Here is a 27,523-nt window from a genome sequence, read left to right as displayed (position 1 = left end):
TTTTTTTCTGCAACAAAATGAGATCCACATCTTTTTATTCATCACAACAAAAGCTATGATCACATCACATCACTTTGAGACACAAAGCGAAAGGTACTTTTATTGTCTTGAGGTCAAGGATGGTTTGCATTTTTTTTAAACAAACTTCACACTTTATATTTGCAGTAACAGGGCCTCCAGTCACAAGCACAATACAATGAACAGGATCAGATATCCAGAACAGACAATTAAATACATCGATATTTTAAGTTGAGCTGGGAAATGCATGATTATCATTTTAGAGCATTATAAAGAGATCTGATGTCAACTTTTTTAAAAGAAACAAATCATTCCAACAACCCAAATAGCTACCACAAGCAAAATGAAGATAATATACAGACAGGAAATGTTTTGCATTGCACTTATTGCTTGGTACACAAATGTTGCAATTCCTGGTGAGTGATATTAAGAAACGGCAAGCAAAATGCCTCTTCACCATCTAAAATGCTATGACTCTATGAAAGTAGAAATTGCAATTCCCTAACCCAACATTAGGTGTATGCTATTTTTGGTTTTGTGTGAAGATTGTTAATTATGTTTTTGTGTGTATGGATATGTATAAGATATACAGATATATATATAGATATAGATATAATTTTAATATAATTTATTGTCCTATATATTTAAGACAATATCTCTTAAGTGGGACTTTAATAAAATTGTGTACTTACAATATCTCTATTAAGTTTATCTTTTCATATTATATATAGCTCTGTGGCACAAGTTTCATATAGTATTTGTTCTTAAGGAAAAATGATCTCTAAACCATCTTCTATTTCTTTTGTTGTTAATATTGCATTAGAAGGGCTATATCTTCATAGTAAATTTATTATTAGATTCTTTATGGTGTATTTATCTTTTTCCTCTAATGCAAGTTACAACCAGTACAAAGTTGTAATAAAAAATACATCGAAGTCTATTTGTTTTTATATTTTTTGCAAAAATTTTATGTGATATGCTACATGAAAAGTTGAACTTTATTGAAATGTGAAGTGTCTTATACTGTTAGGTAATGAATGGAAGAACATGAAGCATACCCCTCACTTTACAAGTTCTTTCACAAAAATAAGTGTGTCCAAGCATTTCATATAAAACACTGCAAGATATTCCTTTTGAAGATCACAAAACTTCTCACATTATGAAATCCTAATAATTATTCAGTACAACTTGCTAGCTGCTAGTACCCAATAAATGTACTTTTTAGATCAAGAGATAACCTTAACTGGATGACTTTTACTTAGTAAATGATGGCAACATCTAATGTAGCCAACATGACAGTTTCACTTTCTTAAAAACAGAACTTTCTGTATGATATCTTGCAATACAGGGTAACAAATATATATAAGTGCATTTTGCATGATCAAGTAGCTTTGGCTTCCTAACTGTTGTAGTATGAGATGTGCCAACTGTTTCAGTTGTGCTTCATTAAATGATGATGAGTTTTAGCTCAGATGAATCCAATGAATAACTACTTGCTTCTACAGTAAACTGTTAAATCACAAACACAAGAATGGGTGGTTTGAATGGAAAGGATGTAGCCTCACAATGTCTACAGGTTGCACTTGATGGGAATTTCATGGGTTTGTTTTTACTTCATTTTTATAGCAAGACTTGCCTGGTTGATATGTTTACATGTTTACAGCACATGTGTTTAATTTTTTGTGCAATCACAATTAATTTAATCACAAACACCAAAAATAAACCCAGTGATTAGTTTTGTTATGAATAATCATCCCGGTCTTTATAGGTATATGAGTCTTGTGCTTCTTCTTGTACAAACTCTTCTTTCTTTTCCCAGCCATTGGGCCAACCTCCATTGGCCTGTGTGGTGGCACCATAAGATTTGGCGGTACCATAATTTATGTAATTCTGAGTAATGTCCCCTGTTTCTTCATCTAGTTCATCTTCATGGATAAATCCACATTTTTCTTCACTTGTTTCCTCTGGGTCTGCCCAGGGTTGCTTCTCTCCTGAGGCAAATATGCCATAAAATATAACTCCGCCATAGTGGACAAGGGCAGCAATCAGGAAGACATACTGCCACTCTTCACGGGACTGCAGTGACATAAAGTGGTACTGTAAGAATAAACTCCCCACAATTGAAAAGATTAGCATCTTTTCCAAGCACTCTGCCATTACACTTTTCATGAAACATTGTCTTTGGGGAAATCCAAGTCCTGATTGTGTAATGCAAATACTTCTATAAAAACTTTTTATGATGAAACAATTTCTTTCATTATTTAATTTTAATTTAAAAGCTCCAAAATAAAAGTACAAATACATCTATAGTCTGCTGATTTAAAAATGTTAACATTCCTTTTTCAATTCCATTGATTTACTTATCTTTTGTTCACTCCTTCTACTTCTTTCTATGAAGCCAGACTTTTGAAGCTCTACATATATAATATATATATATATATATATATATATATATATATATATATATGGACAAATAACTGATACTATTCTCTCATGGAGAACCACAGAGGAGTCTCAGTGGAGGCATATAAATAAAGCTAAGAAGCCTTCTGTTTGCCCATTTTAATAAGCTAAGAGCAAGCCGGGCATGGTGGCGCACGCTTGTAATCCCCGCGCTTGGGAGGCAGAGACAGGAGGATCGCGCAGGTTCGAAGCTAGCTGTGTGCTCTGGCTTAGGAGACCCTGTTTCCAAATAAAATATAAAAAATAGGTCTGGAAGTGTAGCCCGGAGGTAGAAGGGTTTCCAGGAACCCCAGTACCAAAAAAAAAATAATAATAATAAGCTAAGAGCATATCAAGGGCATAATAAATGTTATATTCAAGGTCCTGGGAGAGGGAGAGAGAAAGAGAGAAGGAGAAGGAGGAGGAGGAGAGGAAGAGGAGGAGAGAGAGGGGAGGAGGAAGAAGAGGAGGGGGAAAAGAGAAGGGAAGGGAAAGGAGGAGAGGAGAGGAGAGGAGAAGAGAAGAGAAGAGAAGAGAAGAGAAGAGAAGAGAAGAGAAGAGAAGAGAAGAGAAGAAACATGTCAAAAGAGGTTGAAAAATATTTTGCCTAATTGAAAAAAAAAAGACTTTCACCTCAAGAGATATTTTCTTTTGGACCTCAATTATCTTTTCTACTCAAAAGTGTGGCTACCCATCCAAAAGGATCATGCCACGAGAACATATTAACTCTCTTATAACCATGAGAAAGGATCTTCTATAACTGTACATCTGTCTTGCTTTATCTTACCTTATTCTTTGTCATTGCACCAACAATGATAGGGCAAACCATTCCAGACAAGGTGCCAACACCATTCGAAATGCCCATTAAGATACTGGCATATCTTGGAGCAATATCCAGGTGGTTAACATTGAAGCCTGAAATATACATGCAAAGCACAAGCTTTGGCTCCAAGAATGAGAAACCTTAGTAAGTGCCTACAGGACATGATACACAACTCCTTGGAAAATACTAGGCACAGAGCATCTACTCTGTGGTAATTTATCTCAGGGATATAGTCAGAATGGAATGAGCCACGATTTCTTTTTCCAATACTTAATATGTGATGCTAATTTCTTTTCCAATACTTAATATGTGATGCTACTTTCTTAAGATGAAGGAAATAATCTCTTAATAAAACAGATAGCAACAAAATAAATATTAAGTAGAGGGGAGGATTTGCTTTCTAAATGTTTTGACTATTATTTGACATATAAATTTATACATATGTATGTATATAATCACAAGCTAAAATCAGGATGTTACACACCCTAAGTGGGGAGAATCTTACCGGATATGGCAAATCCGCTGAATCCCACTGCAAGTACCAGGAATGAAATTGCTACACCTCTAGTGTGAGAATAGCCAACAACCAGAAGCAGTGTGGCTTCCATGCCAAAACCTGTGGAAGAAAATACATAGAAATACTTCAAAAACTTATGAAAATGTTAGCAATAAGTCAAAACTGCTAAAAAATATTAATACCTATTGACTTAGACATTCTACTTCACAAAGTCTCAATTACAAAAAATGAGAATAACTTATGCCAGAGATTGCTAAAGTATTCCTGTGTTTTAATTTAAAAAATACCCTGAACAAACAAAAGTTTTCACGCTAGGCAAGGTTAAGTTAGTTAAAATAAATACAAATGATATTATTGTGCTGTGACTAAAAATAGTAAGTTACACATAGTTTGAAGTAAGATGGAAAAATGATTTAAATGAATAATAAAGGCACAAATTTAACTGCAACTAAGGAGGTAGACAAGTATTAATAGGTCTTCACTTGTTTAGATCAGAACTTACTGAACTAGAAACAATTAAGATGCTCTTCCTGGCACGTGTACACTTACCTCCACAATTCATGATCTTTCTCACTGTAGTAGTCGAAAGAATTTGCCTGCTTCTCAGAAAGTCTGCAATTTGTCCTCCGATAGGCACAATGATTGTCATGACTAAGTGTGGCACAGCAGACAGCATGCCAACCTGATGGTAAACAAGGAGGAAGAGAAGTGTGCATGGCCATAAATGACGTGGGTCATTTAATGGAATTGGTTGTCTGAATCCATCATTGACTCTTTATGGGAAAAGGGAAACAAGATACCGTCTCCAAATGACCACTTACTCATTCCCAGAATAAGCAATAACTTCCACAGAATAAGTGATGAAAGCTAAGTAAATTTACTTTGATCCCTGGTTTTCTTCATGAGGAAGAATTTTTTTTATTGCTCTGTTATGACTCAGTAAATTTTGTGTTTATGAATCAACTCTCCTGAATCTTAGCATTAAGTTTTTCACCTTGTTTGTTAACTTTATATTTTTAAATGTGTTTGCAGAAATTTCTCCTTAGCAAGAAGGAAAAGAGAACGGAGAGATGGAGGAAAAATGCATTTGACACACTTTGAAGGGGTATATTTATAAATTCATTTTTAATTCATAAAGCTAAAAACTACATATTTACATGTCAGATATAAAGTCTCTCTTATGAGTTTTGAAACATAAATTTAACTTTTATACAGTTAAAACCCATAGAGTGCAATATAATTCTTTATTTTTAGATATTTTCTGTCAAATATAGTATGTGAACACATTGTCATACAAAGGTATAAAATGTCTGAACTGACTTCATAGTATTAGCTCAATCTAAAACCTAGCCCATATATATCAATTTAACAAACATTTTTACCTTTAATTATGTGCAAGAAATTTGGGGGGAGCATTGGTAGGGCAGAAAGTATAGATAAAATGCATTTAAATTGTATATTAACATATGTGAGCTTAGCAAAATTTACTGTAAACATATAAGGAAGTTTCTCACTATGTATACTTTGAAGGACAATTTTTGTCTTATGGTAAGAATTCTATCAGTGTTTATTATATGTAATGTAATATAATAGAAATCAGTTAACAAATACTGTTCACTTACATAAGTTAATGCATATGCACATACATGTTATTTCTAATATATGATATATAATTACATGCTATAGTTAACTTATATGTGTGGCTAACATAAGAAAATGAGTAGAGTCCTCGGAATGAATATTAAACCACTTTACATGTGGTTTTCTTTGCAAGATGCCCAATTTGAGGAGGATTTGAGAGAACGGACTTCCATGTGAATGTTTTATTTTACTTGAAATTTACTCCACTTCTGAAAGTTGGTATTAATACCATCATTCATAGATTAGAAAATTGAGGCTGATGATTATGCAAAAACTGTAAAGCTTGTATTTGGAGTCACATAAGTCCTCCATCACCTCCTCTACACAGTTTCACTTAAGTCAATGTTTTATTATTTTTTTAATTTTCCCAGCCTAATAAAAATCTTCAAATTAAACTGTGAATATGGAATTTATCTACAACTTATTAAGATGTAAATAACACATTTGTCTGTTATGTAGTTTTTGAAATGCTAAGTTTTACTTAAGCATTTATTAATAGCCTCTCAGTGTCCTATTTGCCCTAGATTATGAAAATGGACTCACACCTCCCACAGACTTCATTGAAAAGTGTAACACCTCTTAGAGCTCCCAAAGGCTACCCTGCAATGTTTGATCAGCTCCAGAGTGAAGAGCCCTGTCTAAAGCAGTCATTCTTCTCAGGGATGGAGGAAACAGTTTCCTTAGAAACAGGGATTACAAAAGAGCTCTTAGAATAGCTACTCCTAAACTAAGGTTTCCTTCAGTCCCAGGCCTGGGCCTCACATAGTCTTTCAAGTAGAGACATAATATGAATAGCAAGAGACCAGCTGGACTTACGTAAGGACATGGAGAAAAATGGCAAGACCATTGCCAGCACAGACAAGTGTATTCAGGACTGAGAAAAAGGCTTGGCACAGAGATGGCATTCAATAAATATTTGCTAAATGTTTGAATGAAATTTAAATGGAATTAAATGGTTTACCTGGATTTAAATGGGATAGTAAAGGGAACTGAAAAAGAAATCAAATGATCAGGACTAAACTTGATTCTGTCCATTATTACTACCATGGCTTTAGAGAATTTAAATAATGTGACTAGTATCTTTTACCCATCTGTTATATAGAAATGATGATAGCTGCCCAGCTGGTCATCCAAACAATATTGTTCATGAATATAAAGGGCCTTTATAATAAATTTCAAATATACATATATATAGTAGTATTTTAAAGTTCGTTTTATCTTTGCAGAAAGTCTCAAAATGAGTATATTTCCATAGCTATGAGCAAATGGCTGTGGTGCTTAACAAGCTGTGCTATAATTGGTAAATTGGTTTTTGTCTGTGCCACCAAGCTGTGACCATTTGGGAGATAGAAACTGTGTTTTTATACCAGAATCTAACACAAAGATTCATATATCATATTCAACAAGTACATGCTAAATTAATAAATTGGATGAACAAAACACACACTTTCAGAATTTTTCTTTCTTTGTTCTGTCTTTCTTTCTTTCTCTTGTTTTTTCTGTTTGCTAAGGATATGTTTTAACTGGACAGACCTCTGAGAGCATTGAAGAAGAGTTACATGGTAATTACCAAAGTACGATTCCATTTGAATAGAACATCTTTTTGTTCACTATTATATCTGACTTCAGGTTTAAAAGAAGCTGTATCTCTCTATAACCAAAATGCTACACTGATTGGGATATCAGCTCCATCCATATAGGCAGAGACTAGATTTGTTTTGCCCTTTTCCCCAGTACTGGACAACAATTTCTAGAAGACAGCAAATTACGCCAGAACAGTCAAACACCTGACTAAGCTTATATTTACCAGCATTTTTTAAATAACTCATTAAAGTTAGAAGGCAAACTCTTGCCAAAATAATTTCAAGTTTACTTAAACACAAAACACCCCTATAAAAATAGGGTTAATTTTTACATACCTTGCTAATTTCAAATCCAAAGACTTCTTCAAAATATGCTGGCTGGCTAATAAGCAATAAATAGAAAGTCCAGCTTCTGCAGAAGTTCGCGACAATTATTGCATAGACTGGCATAGATGTAAAAAATTTCCTCCATGGAGTCTTGAATTTCTGAAATCCCCAAAAGTCAGTTATTCTGACCATCTTTATCATTTTCTAATTTAAATGGGAATAACAGGTGCTTTCAGGATGCATATGGTGGGGCATGAATAGGAGTGGGCAAGAGTTAGTGAATTGACAATTTTAACCACCCAGTGTACCTTAGCTATATAAAAAAATCATTGGAAGAGAAAGTAAAAGAAAATATTAAGCTTCTTTTGATTAAATTCCAGCTTTAAGAATATGCCAGTTCTGTGTGTATAAAAAACAATTCCCAAAGCATAGATTCTCATCTTTTAATATTTTAGTATATTTTCCAGCTAAATACTTGCAGCTTTATGATAGCCAAAATATTTTAATTATGATGTTGAAATTTTGATGTAGTTGTGAGAAAAAAGTAAGAAAATTTTAAGAATCCAGCATCTTAGGTCCTCTCTGAAGTCAAGTAATTTATTACTCATCTATAAATTTTCTTAATTGCTAATGAATATCAAAATGCTCTGTGACAATGGACTTCAAGGGCCTATAAAGGTCACATGATATGAAGCTGAGTTAAAGCACTTGACCACCCAGCACACCCTGGGTACATCATAACTAGTTATCTATGATATTCAAAATACTAAATTAACCTGGATATGATTGCTTTTGCTTATGATGCCCTTTAAAAATTAAAAGTAATGCATTTAAATAAATATCTCTCATACTCCAAAATATAAAACAACACAGTTTGGTTAAAAAATAGTTTAAAATAACTTCATTTAATATTAGTTTGTGACCCTTGACCTGACCAATATATTAAAACAGGGGTAGGCATATATTTATACAGATTTAGCAATTATTTCTGAATGTGGAATGTCAGAATTGTTATTATAACGTGAAAATGTAGTGATCACAAATATATGCAATAAAAATATAATAAATAAAAGCATGAATCCTCCCTAATGATAGGTGAGTACTGTGGTTTTGGGTAAAAATATATAGTGACACCTCATCAATAGATTCAAATTGAGAAGTATTACTATAATGCACCAATAAAAATAATAAATATGTGTAATTTATAGAATATTTAATAAATTTAAGAAAATTGTCCTAGATGAAAATATAATCTCAGAGATAATAAAAATAGCTGGACAGGAACAATTGCATTATACTGTATTTATATAAGAAATAACCAGAAAATTATTAGAAACAAACAACCTTTTTCTGCTGGAAAAGTGTTCCTTTATTCATAGCAGGATTCCTTTATGGAAGAACTATTTTTCAGGTGGTAGAAAATGTCATTAAATGTAAGAAAAAATATCAAGTTTTATACCATAAAAAAATATTAGGAGCAAGAGATTGACTCAGATATCCTTATAACATTTTATTTATTGCACTGGCTCCCTGCTTCACAGGTGTGCTTGGGTTATTAAAAAAAAAATCAACAAGGTGTCCATGTAGGATTTTTGCACTTTTCCATATGCATATTTAAGTATTATTCTTGAATATAAAAAGGAAATTTAATGAAATTTAATGAACATTCTTGTCCATTGCAGTCAATTGCCACCTGTGCTTCTTAATTGGCTCTGGACTCAATGCAAATAGTTGCAAATAGACATATGAATATAGACTAGATGTCAGAATATGGACTGGGTATTAGAAATTGCCAGGTATGGAGCACTTGCTTGTAGTCCCAGTACTTGGGAGGCTGAAACGGGAGGATTGCCAGCCTCAGCAACTTAGTGAGGCCCTCTGCAACTTAATGAAAGCCTGTTTCAAAATAAAGAATTAAAAAAAAAATAGGGCCGGGGTGTAGCTCAGAGTTAAAATGCCCCTGGGTTCAATCTCCAGTACCACAAAAAGAAAGAAATTTCAATGTGATTGGCTATGAGATGATGTTCGAAAATTACTTCCAATTGTGTTAGATGTGATACTGTATTATTTTTCTTGAGATGCATGTGAAGATATTTATGGGCAAAGTGTTTTACTTTGAAAATGTTCAGCACAACAAAACTTAAATATATACCTCAAGGTGTTAATACTTACTGCACTGACTTGGTAAAAAGATGCTTTCTTTTAGGGTACCCAAGTTTCACCTCCCTCATTTTCTTTCTGTGTTCTGACTGAGAAGTGCAGGGACCCAGCTAGCTATGTATTTTCCCCACAGACTTGAACTCAGGCCCATCCTTTCAATATTCTCAGGCTCTGGGACAGATATCTAGGTTAGGTCAATGTGCAAAATACTGGAATAAAATGGCCCTGCCTTAGCCAAATTCCTTAACCCTCACATAAACTCAAAGCCTGATTCCCTAACTGCAGACATAGTAGGAAGAACATCCCTTTTTCCAGCTATTCAAGGAGTTTAAGGTTTGGATTGATTTCCCCAGAGTTTAAGGCTTCTCCCTTTGAAATTCTAACAAGCTCCATTTCCACGTGTTTGGGACACTCCCTTATGGAAATTCTCCTACTGCCACTTTTGAATCATCCCACCCACTGGTTAGGTGGGGCAAATCTGTCTGTGACTATTGTTTCTGCTTGGTTGTGTATTGAATTAGTTCACAATAAAAAATTCAAAAAACTAGGCCTGGTGGTACAAGCCTGTAATCTCAATATTTGAAATTCTGAGACTGGAAGATGAGAGGTTTGAGGCAAGTCTCAGCAACTTAGCAAGGCCCTTAGCAACTTAGACTCTTTCAAAATAAGTAATAAAATAGGATGGGGGTATAGCTCAAAGGTAGAATGCCATTCGGTTCAATTCCCAGCACCAAAAACAAACAAATAAACAATGATAACTAAAGTACCAGTTCTAAATTAATCCAAATAGAGACAAAAATATAAACGAAATAAAAATCCATATCTGTTTTCTTAACAGAAGTTGGTTGATAAGTCTATTTGGATTAACTTACAACTGATATCATAAATGCATCAAGGAAATGAGAAATTCACTTAATGTTTACTATAAAAATCATTTTAGTTATTTTAGTAAAAATACAACTTTTTACTTCCATATGTAAACAGCAAACATCACTAAGAAGTAAAATATTGTTTTTATTTTATTTGGTTTTTTTTTTTTTTTGAAACAGGGTCTTGCTAGGTTGCTTGAGAGGCTTACTAAGGTACGGAGGCTGTCCTTGAACCTGAGCTCCTCCTGTATCAGCCAAGTACCGGTACTACAAGCATGTGCCACCATATTTTTTTTTAAATAAAATACTGTATTTTTTAAAAAGCAATAATGCATAGGAAAGGGGGGTTGGATGTTATGCTGTTTTGCTAACCTACTTGCTTGATATTTGAAGGTTCATTTTTAGAAATTGGATTTCACAAAGTTTAGGATTTTAAAAATTTTATGTCTAATCTAAACACATGTCCTTTCACTAACTGGTAAATTAAGAAAAGAGAATGTACTAATGAGGATAAAGAATGATTGCATTATTTTGGCTAGGAATGGAGGCTAAATTCACAATGGGCCAGCTTATATTTAGCTTTTGTTCACAGTGAATATGAGTGATCTTTTACAGACGTACTAATACCAATCTGTCTAGTTCATGGAGTAACTACAAATTCAAAATTGTTTTAAATCATGAAGATTTTCTGAAAGATCTTCATTATGAATATTTATTATTAATTAAAGGCAAGTATATGCTCAGGAACAATGGGTGGCAAAACTTTTTTACCTAGATCTTAAAAAATAAAAGTATTCACTAGCAAATGAAGAGTGAACAATCCTGTTTAGATAAAAATTTGGGGAAGAAAGGGAATAACTAATTTTATTGATAAATTACTTGACCAGACTTAAAAAATACTATTCTTGCTAACCAGGTTTTTTTTTCTATAATATCAGATGGATATTTATTAACTACTATGTATGGTATGGTAATATCATTTGGAGTAAAATATTTAAATTTTCTCTCCCTAGGCAAATCCTAAGAAACCAAATTGTAAGAAAAAGGCTCACAACACTATAATACCTCACATTCATAATAATCATCCTTAAAATGATGACATTTTATAAGAAGAAAGGTTAAAGTACATTAAGAATATTTTCAATATAGATATTGTTTAGCATTCCAATGTCTCACTATTTCTTCACCACATGTAACTAAATACATGTATATAATGCGTACATGTAGGATATTCAATAAGCAAAAAATAAATCTTTTCCTAACTGATCTGAATATCTCCTATAAATGAATATTAACTAATATCAATAAAACTTATTTAAATTATTAACTATATTAAGCTACTTTTGAAATTTCCATAGGTTTGAAGGCATGGCTATAATCCAGGACATTTTTAAGGATGCTTGAGAAAAAATTATCACAGATGGGGGAAGTAGCAATCATTCCTAAGTGAGTCAGGGAGTATGGATGAGAAAAAAAAGAAATGATGGTCAGTACCAAATTAGCTTACTGAATAGAAACCTTTTAAATAGTTTGGTTGGTCAAAGAAGATGAGATGGAAAATAAAGATAGGAATATACACCATAATAAAGTTCTTACTTCCATTGCACCTAAAAGATTTGCACTCTCTCCAATGCTTTCTTCTATGTACCTACGTTCTTCATCTGTAATGGTAGGGTGCTTTGCAGGGCTCTCATAAGACACCAAAAGCCAAAACATGTACCAGACCATTCCAAAGCTTCCTGCAAAAAAAGAGTTCAAAGGGAGGAGTTCTAAGAGAGTCAGAGTAAGTACCCATCTAACAGTTACATGCAGAAATAAAGCTACGGTCGTCTCATGGCAAACACATTATTTGCAATGTAGAATTAGAGTTTATATTTGTCCTATCAACATTAGTGATTTCATCTTGTCTTTTTCATTTGACATAAAGTTTCCTGAAGGTTGGTTTTGTGTTTTTATTTCTCTGTATCCTTTAAATAGCATTTCTATCAAAGAAAGTCATAATAACTATTGATGGTATAGTCTGTAAGATATTCGTTTGCCCAGCAAACATTGACTAAGCAGGTCTTATTTCAGAAACTCAGAGACATATAACGAACAAGAGAAAATTGTGATCCTCAAGTAATTTTCTGATGGTGAATACATTCTTATTTGTCTACCTTGAGTATATAGAAGTGGTTATTTTTTTCCTCTGCATTTCCAGAGAAAACAAATGTTCATTTCACTCTCCTGTTAATACTTTTAGACCTAGTAATCAGATTACTAAATAAAATCAGATTACTTTATCTAAGTGGTTATATTGCATAAAAATGGGCCTCTGTAATCAAGGTGATAACATTTCACACTGTATATCACATTGTTTGCAGCACATACTATTTCCTATTGATCATTCTTTGGGCAAACGAAAGTTATAAATTTCAAGTCCATAAATTGCTTGTAAGTCTTTTTTGTCCCCTTTTATATTTAGCACTCTTACCATTAAAACATGTTCTTGTTGTGCACCATAAATCTGTAGGCATTAATAATAGAAAGAATTTCAAGTGATTTATTCTATTTTCCCAGCAGCTAGTCATTTCATTTTTCCCTCATACTGTTCTTTTTGTCCCTTGGGTAACAATCCAAATGCCCTTGATCTCTCTAATGCTTTATTTTTGCCTATTGAATCTCTAAAAAGTGTTTCTTAATACCACACATAGCTTCTGATGTGCTGGGTTCCTTTTAATTACTGAATCTGGAAGCAAACATGATTTGATGCCAGATATTGTGTGAAAACTTGATATGGTGGAGTGGTTTCAGAATAGAACCCTCCCAGATTCAAATGTGGGCTGGGTTTAAGCCTTAGCCATATAATCCAAGCAACTGAATCTTTCTAAACCTCTGCTATACAATGAAAAAAATTCATTGTTAAGAGACTGTGGCAAGGAAAAGTTAAAGGAGATGATGTAGAAATAAAATTGTGTGAAAACTTGATATGGTGGAGTGGTTTCAGAATAGAACCCTCCCAGATTCAAATGTGGGCTGGGTTTAAGCCTTAGCCATATAATCCAAGCAACTGAATCTTTCTAAACCTCTGCTATACAATGAAAAAAATTCATTGTTAAGAGACTGTGGCAAGGAAAAGTTAAAGGAGATGATGTAGAAATAAAATAGCACAGTAGATGGTATACATTAACTATCTGATAATGAGAGCACTTGAAAAACAGTAATAATTATTGTTTCCATGAACTGAATTGATCTAAAGTGTAATAGACTTTGCTAATTGCTTTTCATGCATTATATTTTTCAACTTACTCTCCTATACAAGTTTTACCTTGTTAGTTTTAAAAGCAATAGTATTAAATATGTAGTTCAATACACAATTTTTATTATAAACAGTGAGTAAGCAAGTACTATGAGATGAGATTTTCAGATAATCTAATGTTTATATTTCAAATTTGTTTCACTCAATGATAAATAATAAACAAGATATAACTTGAAATAGAGACTAGTTTTTATGAGTGCCTGTTTAGATTAATATTTTTTGTTCTCCATGAAGAAATGATCAGGTTTTGGGAGATATGCTCATTAATTTGAAGTCACAACTTATCTTCAATTAAATAATAAAGAAAGGTACAAAAGATTTAGCAGATAGGCATAAAATCTAAAACTACACACCCTGTAAACAAATATGTTTAAAGTAGTTGAACTTCTATGATAATCTAAATGAAAAGTGTGAATTAAAATGTTATAAAAGTATCTCCCAGATCGGTATGATGGTGCAGGCTTGTGATCCCAGCATTTGGGAGGCTGAAATATGAGGATCGTAGTACTCAGAAAACCTCAGATACTTAGTGAGTCCCTTTGCAACTCAGTGAGACCCTGTTTCAAAAATAAAGAATAAAAAATAGGGTTTGGGGTATAGCTTGGCGGTAGAATGCCCCTGGGTTCCATCCTCAGTACTGGAAACAAAAAAGGCTTATATAGCTTAAAATTTAGGGAATTTATTGATCCAAAACTTTTCCACAATCTTTGAACTGCAAAAGACTTCAGGCAAGTGTGGTGGTACTTAGTACTTAGGAGTAAGTACCAGTACTTAGGAGGCTTAGACAGGTTCACAGCCAGTCTGAGCAACTTAAGACTCTCAGCAATTTAGTTAGACCTTGTTTCCAAATAAAAAATAAACAGAGTATAGCTTGGTATAATTTGGAAGTAGAATGTCCTTGCATTTTATCCCAGTACCAAAAAAAGAGCTCCTATTACAAAGTAATATTTAATAGCACCCTTCATTTGCTCTCATAAGTACATTTCAAAATGGAAATGAATCAGGGCAAATTTGGAAGCATGCAGATACTTTTCTATTGCATGACTTCATTATTATTTCAGATTCCCATGTTCATATCCAGAGATGATATTAATTAGGGACACTATCAGGTAGAATCCAATTCTCCAATATATCTCCCTTCCTCATTAGTAAGAAAGTTGTCTGAGGGGAAAGACTTTGGGAGTTCTTTCAAGTGGTTAGCTTTTAATTGCTTGTTCAGATATTTAGAGTTTTATTCTTTATGGCAACGTGGGGGCTGAATTCTCTTAATTCTGGAGAAATGGTAACTAAGATGTGCGGCTGCAGGAGCTGGTTACTGGTATTTCCTCACAAAACTGAATTGTTACTTTGACACTATCACTGTCTTCTGACTTTCCATCCCTTTTCTGTCTTCAGAGGCAGAATCAAAGAAACAACTAAAAAACAATAACAAGAAAAGAGAGATGAGCTGCTGTCCAGTTCTTTCCCTTCCTCCTTATTGACTTTCAATAAACAGCTTTGTTTCAGAAACAAGAAAATATATTTTTCCTAATAAAAATTTCCCACCAGCAATGTGCTTGATTTTAAAACTAAGAACTAGCAATATAGGGAAAAAATAGAGATAACATATTTTGTTTCACCTGCTCAGAATACTAGGAAAGGGTTCATGCAACAAGAACATACATGAGGTCAACAAAGAAATAAATTCAGTGACTGATCTCTGTCTGTGACTATGTTTCTTTTAGCCCATGCACATTTCATATAACTCTATTATAAAAACATGTAACATACCATAGACATAAAACACGGAAGACCAGCCCGTGTACTGTACAAGGATTCCAGCTAAAGGCATTGCAATGACAGCTCCTGCATAGGAACCTAAAATAGGAAGGAGACTAGGAGAGTTAGTAAAAGCAATAGAAAATCTCAATTCCATCTCACATTTCTTTCTTTTTCCTTTTTTTTTTTTTTGTTTTGTTTTTGTTTTGTTTGGCGGCAGTACTGAGGTTGAAACTCAGGGGCATTCTACACTGAGCTATGCCCCAGCCCTTTTTTTTTATTATTATTATTTATTTTGAAACAAGGTCTCACTGAGTTGCAAAGGGCTTCACTAAGTAGCTGAGGCTGTCCACATACCATGTTCCTCCGGTCTCAGCCTCCCAAGTACTGGGATTCCAAGTGTGCACCCCCATGCCCAGCTACATCTCACATTTCTGGGTTAGTTCACAAAAAACTTGCACACTCAGGTGCATGTGCACTCACACCGACACGTTTCCCCACTTAACACACATAATCTGCCTACAAACATATATAAGAACTTAATAGTGCACCATGAACAGCAACCACCTACTCAGGATACAATGGAGATTTTTTAAAATCACAAAAGAGCCATGTTGGCTGGTGTGTGTCCTGCACAGCCTTGTGCTGGGCTGGGGGCAAAGTGTATCATCATTAACTAGACTCTAGAAACCTATTTCAAAACTCAAGTATGTATCTCATAGCAGAGACATGCAGTTTTAGCTTTACATAATTTTGGGGACTTAAATTTAAAACTTCTTAAAATGACTTTGAAAATAATGTCCAGATGTATATTACAAAACTTGCAATATTTATCTCTTATAATTTAAGCCCAAATGCTTTTAAATATAACATTGTAGGCAGTAAACGCTACTATTCTTTTAATAGGACTTAAATGTAAATGAAAATAACCTAATTTTTTATTGATTGATAAGATTATTTGCAATAGTTCTAATGATTGAATTTTTAAATGGATTTTTTTTATCTGATTCATAAAAGAAATTACTTTTGCATTGTAGTTTTGGTATAAAAATGGAAAATGCCAGCACTTCAAAAGACAAAAAAATGTTTACCTTAAATAATTGCGGCCTTCCTAAGTGATTTTAAATGTTAGCAATAAATGAAAAATAGTTTATGATAGCTTAAAAGACACCAAGTTTTAAAAGTTAAGATTGAAATTTAATAAATGTTTATTAATTATCTTTCCTAAAAAAGAGCAATGTTTAGTTCTAGACCCTAAAATAAAAGTTTAAATAAACATAAAACTATAGTAGTAGTACTTAGGAGACTAGTTGAAGATGATATTAATTTTTAGTCATCTTTATAAGATATCCATAATTTGGATTTTATCAATTTTTGTCCACTATAAATATTAAATATGTTGTCTCAAATATAAATTCTATTATTGTTAGACTTTAATACCAGAGAGGATTAAAGTAAAAATAATGTTTGCAAACATAAATCAATTGTCTTTATTTCTTGATGCTTTTACCTTTGTAAATGTATTTAAAATTTATATTATTTAGTTCTCAGGATTAAATCCAAGGATACTGAACCACTGAGGTACATTCTCGGTCTCCATCCTTGTTATTTTTTTATTCTGGGACTGAGTCTTGCTAAGTTCTCCATGCTGGCCTCACATTTGCAATCCTCCTGCCTCAGTTTCCTAAGTCATTGGAATGACAAGCATTACTGTGTCCAGATGCTTTATCTTTATGTCTAAACTTAATAAAAAGAAATAGTACTGAGATTTTCAAAAGCATACTATTATAATAAAAAACACCCATGAATATATTTGAAAACCAAGAAGAAATGGATCAACTTCTAGAGAAATACAAGATACAAAAGAAATAAGAGTGTTTAAGGAGACCAATAAGAACTGAAGAAAGGGAAAGGCTGTTCAAACTTCAATCCCCCTACAAAACCCAGCTAGTCTGATAGGTGATTTTGCCAAATTTAATTCTCATCCAAGTTGTTCCTAAACTTGTACCTGCCATTCCCATCTCTGCATGAGATACTCACCACAAAAGGAGGTGGTTGCCAGCCTACTCCTCTCCAGGGGAGGGGCCCATTTGCTCCATATCCCATGGCATGCTGGGTAGGTGACACCCTGTGATTGAGAAGATGGATATTACTGTTTAGGTGTACAGCACTGGAAAATAAGTGTGTCTCCTTTTCTGAAGCTGTTTCTTTTCTTTCTTTCTTTCCTTCTTTCTTTCTTTCTTTCTTTCTTTCTCTCTTTCTTTCTTTCTTTCCTCCCTTCTTTCCTTCTTTCTTTCTTTCTTTCTTTTTCTTTCCTTCTCTTTCTTTCTTTCTTGCGGTACTGAATATGAAAGCATTGTACCTTTGAGCTACACCCCAGCCCTTTGAAACAAGGTCTCACTGAGTTGCAAAGCACCTGGCTAAATAGCAGAGGCTGCCCGGAATCACTGTGATCCTTTGGTCTCTGCTTCCCGAATGCTGGGATTACAAGTGTGTGCCACCACGCCTGGCCTCTGAGGCTGTTTCTTATGGGATGGTCACAGACCTTAGGGAAAGCTGCTACTCATGGGTCCTCGCTAACTCCCTGAAATTCCATTTTAAAATCTTTCAGTCCAGACCACATTCAACATGGTGTTTTTTTAGTGACCTGTTCGAATTTTCTCCATATCTCAAATATGTCTTCTACTTCTAATTTCTTGTGATTAACACCAAAGAAAAGACTTTATATTCCTCAATCTATCTTACTATGAGCAGTTCATGAAATTTGAGAAGGCTTTTTGTAAAGCATTCAATTAAGTGATTCCTTCCCAATAAAAAGGAATCTCTATACAGGGGAAGGTGAGACATAGATACTTGGAGTTCACACTTCCTGAAAGTAGTATCTAGAATTTAAAACATTTAAAATAATTAACATTTTCTATTATTTTTATTCTACCACTTTTTTCTTTTTTGAAGGATAATTTTTAGCACCTTCTTAACATTTTAGATTATTTATTTTTGATGTATGGCACTAGAGATTGAATCTATGGGCATTCTAACTCTGAGTTATACCCAGCCCTTTATATTTTTTTTACTTTGATACAGGGTCTCACTGATTTGCTGAGGATGGTCTCAAATCTGCAATCTTCCTGTCTTAGCCTCCCAAGTAGTGGTGGGGTTTTAGCCAGATAATTTATTTATTCCTACCATATTCCATAGAAAGAGAAGGAGCAAAAGGTAAGTCAGTATCAAGTTTTTAAATAATATTTTTTCAGACTCTTCAGGCTGATGGAAAAAGACCCAACCATCAGCATTACATATCCAAAGGTGGCGTATTTCTGTGGAAACTTATATCGTGATTAAAGGAAAACAAAGACTTAGTATAAAATTTGCAAGGGAGCTGCTCATGATGGAACACATGTGTAATCCTACTACTTGAGAAGCTGAGACAAGAAGATCACAGGTTCAAGATCAGTCTCAGCAACTTTGTGAGACTCTCAGCAACCTAGCAAGTTCCTGTTTCAAAGCAAAAATTAAAAAAAAAAAAAGAAAGATAGATTAGAGGTAGAATGCCTCTGTGTTCAATCCCCAGTACCACAAAAACAAAACAAAACAGAAACCTCCCAAGGGGTAAGGATATATAGTTTAATGATATATTATTACCTGTCTAGCATCTATGAAGCCCTAAATTTGATCCTCAAATATCTGATTACCTAACATTTACGATGTTGAGTTTTTTTTATTTTAACACTCTGTAGGGCAACTTAACAAAAAATATTTATTTGTAGACGAAGATATATATAAGCTTGTCATTCTCAGTAATACACCAATCTGAAATGATGTGGTCCCATAGTTCCATACCTCAACAAGTCCCTGCAATATCCTAACAAAGATAACACATCCATAATGCACTCTGGCCGCTGATGGAATTAGCATATTTAGAGTAGAGGTAAGAAGTATGGCAGCTCCGAAAACCCTGAAATAGAAAAGATGGGAAGTCTTTAAACGACTCAGTATTTTATACACAGAGATCTAAATTTCTCATGTCATTCAAGGTAATTAACAAATTTGAAGTACATTTTTTCTCTCTTTGTGTATGTATGATACCAGAGATCAAACCCAGAAATATCCTACCTCTCAGCTACATCCTCAGCCCTTTTTTATTCTTTATTTTGAAATAGGTTCTCATTAATTTGAGGAGGGCCTCACTAAATATCTGAGACTGGCCACAAACCTGCAATCCTCCTATCTCAGCCTCCCATATACTGGCATTACAAGTGTGCACCACCACACCCAGCTGAGTACATTTTTTTTCTAAAATAATAATATATGTTCTGGACATAATAGGAAAATCATTGTAAATGCATCCTTGAACTATTTAGCTGTTATAGATTATTTGCTGCACTAGAAATAAAAGGGCCAATAAATCTGATGATACTTGCTTTTATTTACCTTCTTTCTAGATCTAATTACATGTTAAGCATATTTAATGAATAATTACATAAGTGCTTGGTGCAAATCTCAGTTTACAATGTAGATTGCTTAAGGGCAAGCAGGAGCCTGCTGTTTATACTAGTTGTTATGGGCCCAGCACTCAGCTCAAGGTCTGAGACATAGCTGGTTCTCACTGAAGACTTGTTGACAGAACAGTGATTGCCCTCTGCAAATGCTGCATATACATAGAAATTTTATAAATGAATCATATCCTAAATGCCCCAAGAAATCTTATAATTAGATCTTTCTCACAGTACCTAATTCAATAATACAAATAACTACTTAATAACTCCTAATTGCTATTTTTTTTCTTTTTTTCTGTTTTTTTTTTGGGGGGGGGGGTAGAGTTCAGGTAGGTGAGACATTTATTTTTTAGGGACACCTCCACAATCATACATACATGCAAAAATTCAGGAGAGAATTTTCATAAATGTGGTTCTAAACTTTTTATCCACTGGACAGTAAAAAAAATCTGTCCCATCCCACTGTTTATAAAGAGAAAATGCTTCCATAAATTTTCATAAGAAGGAAAATGCCCCTTCAACTGAGGATGTAGTGATTTTTCTTTTGCAGAGTTGTTTTGGGTACATACTACCCGTAAACTGATCTCTGTATTCTGGGCCAGGGTTATCAAGTCACACTCTATCCTCTGAATTCAGTTCAGGTCGGTTGCTTCATAGTAGCTCCAATTTGTCCAGGGGGACATTAAAAAGACCTAGACTTCTGAAGGGGACCTTGATTGTTATTATCCTGTTACAGAAATTTAATGGATGACTCCATGAAGGTATGAAGTGGATAATCTTTTTCTATCAGTCATATACCTAGACAAATACCTCTGTGTAAAAATCCATGCAACCTATATCTGTCTTCCCTTGGTAGCTGAGGGTTTCATTATTCTTGCGTCATGTCCTCTGAGTTGATATTTGGGGGTTTGAGTCAAAGATAAAACTGCATATTAAAGTTTGAGGGGGAAAATCTTTTATCAGGTTTATCTAACATGCATTATCTCCTTTTCCTATAATTATTTTGAGGGTACAATGCATATATTTTATTTCTATCAATATAACTTTCTATCATCACTTTATTTCTCTTTGAAGGGTTTTTAAACATTGCTGTCACTATAAGCTAGTGAAAATGAGTTTTATCAAATTTTCAGTATAGACTTTCAACCTCTGCACTACTGACATTTGGGGCTGGATAATTTTTTGTTGTGGATTGCTGGCCTACTTATGGCATAATGTTTAGTAGTTTCTCTGGACTCTCCCCACTGTATACAAGCAGTATATCTTCATACACCCCCAATTTATGACAGCTAAAAATATCTCCAGAATTGTCAAATAGCTGCTGGGGTACAAAAATCACACAACAATGGGGCTGAATCAACGTGAGCTAGTTGTTGAATACCCACAAAAATTAGAGTTGAAGTCAGTAAGTGCTTTTTTGATTCGACGGACACCATGCTAATACTAACACATGTCATAAACTCTACAAACACTTAACAGCCCGATGGCATAGGTATCATTAATAAACCAATACTATATGTAAATAAAGCCTTACATAAGTGAAAACACTCGTTGTTAGCCTCTTCTAAGAGATGGAGACCTGTTTCCGATCCAGTTCTGTTTTATTTCCAAGCCAGTGGATTTACCATTAAGATTTACATCTGATACCACACTGAATACATAGCAATATATTTCAGGATCCTAACTAGAGATTTAAATGATAATCCTTACAAAATAATTGAAATCACACTACTGTTTTTGAAATAATATGCCAATAGATCACTTTCAATATTTACCTTCCACACTCGTCCTAAATAGTGGTTATAAATATCTCATGGTATCATCTGAATGCGTATATGTCCATTCATTCCTTTGTCCTTTTTGTTATTAGATGCCATTGATTCTGAAAATAAGCTGGCTTTGTTCTAACTCATTAAATATAAAATTCATCAAACTTTTCATAATGTTTAATGTCTCCTGGCTTCTAATCCTTAACCTCTAGAAAGAACAGCTTTGTGTAATGACTAAGAGCAAATGAAAGTGATCACTTGAAAGCAAAACGTTGAAAGTGATCTATCGGCATATTGTTTCAAAAACAGTAGTGTGGTTTCAGATACTTTTGTAAAGATTATCATTTAAATTTCTAGTTATAATCCTGAAATATATTGCTGACTATGTATTAAGTGTGCTCTTAATGGTAAAATCCATTAGTTCATTAAGCTAGAACAGATTGAGTACAAAGATTCTCTCCAAAGCTTATTTCTAGAGTGACTAGAGTAGTTTATTTCACTTTCTGTGCTTTATTTCTCATCTCCAAAATATAAATATTAACAGAACCTATGTGTTATTATTCGTTAAGTACACAGAAAAGTACCTGGCACATCCTAAGCATTTAATAGATATTAGAACTTATACAGTAATGATAGTGATGTATTATAGCTCCTAAGACTGTCAAAAGGATAAATGAAGGTCTGGTGCTTGACACATAAAATAGATCCTGACCATGAACCAGTCAAGTATAAAAAAGTAGTCAATGGTTGTTTAATAGTTAACGTGTGAGCCTGGTTTGTTTGCACATACCTATAATCCCAGCATGTCAGGGAACCTGAGTCAGGAGGAATGCAGGTTCGAGGCCAATGTTAACTTCCTAAGACAAGACCCTATCTAAAAATTAAAGAATGAGGATCCCACTCAAAGGTAGAGAGCCCATAGGTTCAATTCCCAGTAAGACACACACACACACACACACACACACACACACACACACACACAACAAGTAGCTTCTTGATTCTCTTCTTTTTTAAACATAACAATAAACAACAATAATAGACATCTATGTTAACCCTGTTTTACAGATGAAGTAACCAAGTCCCAGTGAGTTTAAATAACTTGCCAGCTCATATAAATAGGAAGCTGAGAAGTAGGGTTTATGTTGTTTATAGAACCTGGATATATAATCACTATGATATACTATACTGTAATGGCAGCACAGCTGATGCTAGTACTAACAGTGTAAAATGCAGAATATAAAATAAAAGCCCTTGAGAAACTAAAACTTTATTGAAGTACGAATGATGACAAGTGGAGAGAATATACTTCTATGCTTTGCTCCTATGATTTGAATTGAGTAGTTAAAATAAAAGGCTTACTTATTAAGGGTTTTGTCTTTTGTAAAAAAAAAAAAAAACACCCTAGAACTTAGTGTAAAAAGGAAATTCAAGAATATAAAATGGTTTAGGCACAATGTTTTCCTAAAATGCTATGAACATGTACAAAAATATCAACACTCATCTCAGTAACATGTACAGGGAAGTGGAAGGCATGGGATAGGATCTGAAGGGGAAAATGCCAAATTCTCTGTACATGTCTGTTCCTATCACTCTAAACCTCATTATGATGTATAATTACAATGTACCAATAAAATATGTTTTAAAAATAAAAGGGGTTTTATTTTTACATAGTACTGGGGGTGGAACCCAGGGGCTTTTCTACCTACAGGCTATACTCCCAGACCTATTTTATACTTTATTTGGAAACAGGGTCTCACTAAGTTGCTGAGAGCCTCACTAAGTAGCTGAAGCTGGCTTCTAACCTGCGCGATCCTCCTGTCTGCGCGATCCTCCTGTCTCAGCCTCCCAAGCATGGGGATTACCAGCTTGAGCCAACACGCCCAGCTATAAGAGGGTTTTTAAAATAAAAATTCCTAGCCAGGCATGGTGGTGCACACTTGTAATCCTCGCGCTTGGGAGACAGGAGGATAGCGCAGGTTCTAAGCCAGCTGCGCTGGCTTAAGAGACCCTGTTTCCAAATAAAATATAAAAAATAGGTCTGGGAGTGTAGCCCGGAGGTAGAAGGGCCTCCAGGAACCCCAGTACCACCACCACTAATAATAATAATAATAATATTAATAATAATAATATAAAATAAAATAAAATAAAAAAATAAAAATTTCTGAGTATTAAAGTTTCTACTTTAGTATGTTTGTGTGGACCTGAAAACTGCATTTCTAACATTGTTTTCCAGTGCTAGGCATTTCCTCAAGGTATCACAAAAAGAACAGATATGGATTGTGGGATGGAGCAACCTAGAATAAACAGAACTGGATATTGCGCAAATAAGGGGCTTAGCTTTTATTATAGAGGGAAGAGGCAAGAGTAGAATGGAAACACTTCTGAAATGAAAGATTCCCTTTAGAAAACAGAAATTGAAATTGGGTCAAGAACCAAATTAAGTTCTCTGGCCTGGGTTTGACTGTCATCACTAACTAGATTGTCTGAGCAGCTGCTATGTTGTGCTGAGGACATATATACAACCTGACATATCTTTGATTAATAATACAAATTCTGCAGTTCTGTGAGAATTTATGTTCCAACTTTCATTTCTTACTAGGAATGACCCTGGGCCGGTGTCCTCATTTAAGTTCTCTAAGCTTCACTTACTCCATATGCAAAAAGAAATTATGTTTCCAAACTATAAAAGGGTATCACAGAGATTAAATTAAAAAATTAAGAGAGGGGATAGGGTCAGCTTCGGAGTGAATGGTTTAGATATATTAGCTATCATTATAGGGGATGATATATTTCCCAACCTTCAATAGTATTATAGTTAGTATAAAATGTCCCTCAAAGAGCTCATTTATTAATATTAAGGGTTGATATAGCTAAGTCATGAGGGTTGTAATCATAGCAGTGGTTAAATCTACTGTAAATTTATATTTATTTCAGTGTGGCTGGAGAGGTGGGTCCGTGGGGGAGGGAGCAGCCTTGGGGGGATTATATAGTCTCAGTCTCTCTCTCTCTCTCTCTCATTGTCTCCATAAAATGAGGAGTACAGTACCATTCCTCTCACTCTCTCTAACTTCCACAGCCACACTTTGAGATCCTTGGTCCTTGGCCTCACGTGGACTGAACCCCAAACCATAAGAAAATAAATATTCTTTCTTTAAAGTTACACAGCCAGGTTTTTAGATTATGACTGTGAAAGTGCTCATCCAAACAAATAAACTTCAGAGGATTATTATTCCTCATCCATTCTTTCATGAAATATTTTCCCCTGGTTTCTTAATGATATTTCTGTGACATGTATGCAGAATTGTTCACATCATATGGAAATTCTAGCAGCTTAAAGTGCATGAAAAATGTAGTGGAAATTCTATTTCCCATTCTGAAATCATGCAAAAGATTGTTTGAGATGCCTCAGCCTTTGAATCTGTGCCTCAATATGCCACCTAAAATATCTGATGGAAAACAAATATTGAGACGAAATGGACATATTTCTCTAAATTAATACCTATATTTCCCATGTTTATCCCTCAATCCCACCCTCTACGTGTGGGTGCACATGCGTGCGCGCACACACACACACACACACACACACACACACACACACTTCTCTTTTATAACATAATCACTTCTCTGAGATGTTCATAAAGTACTGGTAGATCACTGAGTGTGTATGTATGTGTATGTTTGTGTGGGGAGGAAGGATACTGGGAATTGAACCAAGGAGCTTGCTACACTTGAGCTGCACCATCAGCCTTATTTTATATTTTTTTATTTTTAAACAAGGTCTTGCTAAGTTACTAATGCTGGCCTCAAACCTATGATCCTTCTATATCAATCTCCCAAGTACTGGGATTATAAGGCATGTACTACCACACCTGGTTTGTATATCACTTTTATAAGAGTTAACCAAGAGATTCATGTGAATTTCCACTCTTATCATTAATTTGTTTCTTTTGGAGAATGGAGTTCAGGTCTTCACTTCTTCAAACCCCACAGTGCTGAAAGAATGCTTTATACAGAGGACACATTTTTAAAAATGGGTATCTGATTATTTTGTGGAAAGACCTTTATAAGAGGTTAATTGTAACTTCCCTTCTGCAGCATACATCACCAATAACAAATATTTCTTCTTTGAATCTTCTTTATCTCAATATCCTTTTCAATCAATTGACCACTTACTTGTTCTTGAGATCTGATAAAGACAAACTGTTAGTCTGGTATCCTATAAATCCCAATAAGTTGAATTAGTTTCCTACAAAATAACTGGAGGTCGGCAACTATGGGTTAGAATTAGAGTAGTCCTGTGGATATATCTTCACTTTAGATGTTACTGAGATCAGTTACATGGCCCAGTCTGGCCTCATCTTTAAGTCTTCCAACGAACATTGGAATCTCCTGAAACCAACTATCTATATACTATCTGTTCTTTCTATGCCCTCCTGACACTGAAACCACTATATCTGAGGATCTGCCTTCCACAGTAAACTGGATGGTCATGTTTCAGGGGTGGAATGCTATTCTCTAAAAGAACCTCATCATTTTAAATATTTACCGTAGTTTAGTATATTATGCTTGTTTGACATTCATTGTTTTTATTGGTCTGATGCTAGAAAATGAAAATATAATCACTGAAAACACTTATAACATTTCAACAAAGAGGAACAGATTACATTTCAAGAAACATTTAATTGTCATGTGAGCTTTATTACCCCTAGCATGGTCTTAACTTTGACACATAAAATTGAGTTTCACAGCACTACTATCCTTAAAATAGCTCTCCTGTGATCCCACCATTGCCTATACTTCGTTTGTTCTCTGATCAAAAGACATTTCAAACAATCAAAAACTATGCAGATTAATAATACTTTAATAATTATTCCATATTCATGGTCTTTTCTATAGATTTAGCCCAGGATTTAGTAATATAGTAAGGAAGGAACTCTAGAATAGCTCTATTAATAAAGAAAACAAAGTTATTTCAGAGGAGAATTGTGTTTAGTAAAGAGGAATATAGGAAATTAAAAACTTGGAGTTTGTACACCAGTCCTGCCTTTTACAACCTAGTGGTATTTGGAAAAACAACTGCTGATTCTGGATTCAGTTCTCTTATGAGTAAGAAGTGTTGGAATGCTTCCCTTATAGGGCCACTGTAAGAAAGAAAGATGGTGTATGTGAAAAGTAGCGTGATCCATATATTTTACTGTTCTTTCAAATCTGATATCGTGTGCCTTCTCAAATGGAAAACTACAGCAATTAGGAAGGTGGTTTATAACTTGTACTCTCTGTCTTCCTACTTTTAATAAAAATCTTCACTATTTAGAAAGAGATAGAATTTTTTTTTTCTTGCAGGTCTGGGGATAGAACCCAGGGGCATTTGACTTCTGAGCTACACCCCCTGCCCTATTTTTTTATTCTTTATTTTGAAACTGGATCTCACTGAGTTGCAGAGGGCCTCACTAAGTAGCTGAGGCTGTCTGCAAACCGTGATCCTCCGGTTTCAGCCTCCCAAATGCTGGGATTACAAGCGTGTGCCACTACACCTGGCTGATAGAAATCTTAATAATCTGCTCCATGCTGACTGGAAAGCTCTTTTGATACCCACTAACTCCTTTTTTTTTTTTTTTTTTTTTTTTTTAGTACTGGTGATGGAACCTAGGGGCATTCTATCTCTGAGCTACACCCCAGCCCTGTTTTTTATTATTTGCTTTGAAACAGGGTCTCACTGAGTTGCAAAGGATCTCACTAAGTGGTAGCTGAGGCTGTCCTCGAATTGCGATCCTCCTGTCTCAGCCTCCCAAATGCTGGGATTACAAGCATGCGCCACCACG

General features: G+C 34.4%; 1 protein-coding gene across 1 annotated transcript in view; it reads right to left on the bottom strand.

Annotated features, from left to right (window-relative positions):
* Positions 1-1,758: 1,758 nt before the first annotated feature.
* The window catches only part of SLC17A6 (solute carrier family 17 member 6), a gene marked incomplete at both ends in the record, with an annotated part of 39,155 nt that continues 13,390 nt past the window's right edge, over positions 1,759-27,523 (bottom strand). The window contains 9 exons of the mRNA XM_080711608.1: positions 1,759-2,094; positions 3,248-3,375; positions 3,789-3,899; positions 4,350-4,482; positions 7,361-7,510; positions 11,977-12,119; positions 15,449-15,535; positions 17,477-17,564; positions 19,277-19,391. Coding sequence (XP_080567734.1) covers positions 1,759-2,094; positions 3,248-3,375; positions 3,789-3,899; positions 4,350-4,482; positions 7,361-7,510; positions 11,977-12,119; positions 15,449-15,535; positions 17,477-17,564; positions 19,277-19,391 — 1,291 coding nt within the window. The remainder of the gene's footprint in view (positions 2,095-3,247; positions 3,376-3,788; positions 3,900-4,349; positions 4,483-7,360; positions 7,511-11,976; positions 12,120-15,448; positions 15,536-17,476; positions 17,565-19,276; positions 19,392-27,523) is intronic.

The sequence above is a fragment of the Muscardinus avellanarius genome (assembly GCF_963383645.1).
Source record: "Muscardinus avellanarius genome assembly, chromosome: 1".
NCBI classification, from domain to species: domain Eukaryota; kingdom Metazoa; phylum Chordata; class Mammalia; order Rodentia; family Gliridae; genus Muscardinus; species Muscardinus avellanarius.
The sequence above is the reverse complement of the archived record's forward strand: the minus strand, read 5'-3'. Positions and strand labels throughout refer to the sequence as shown.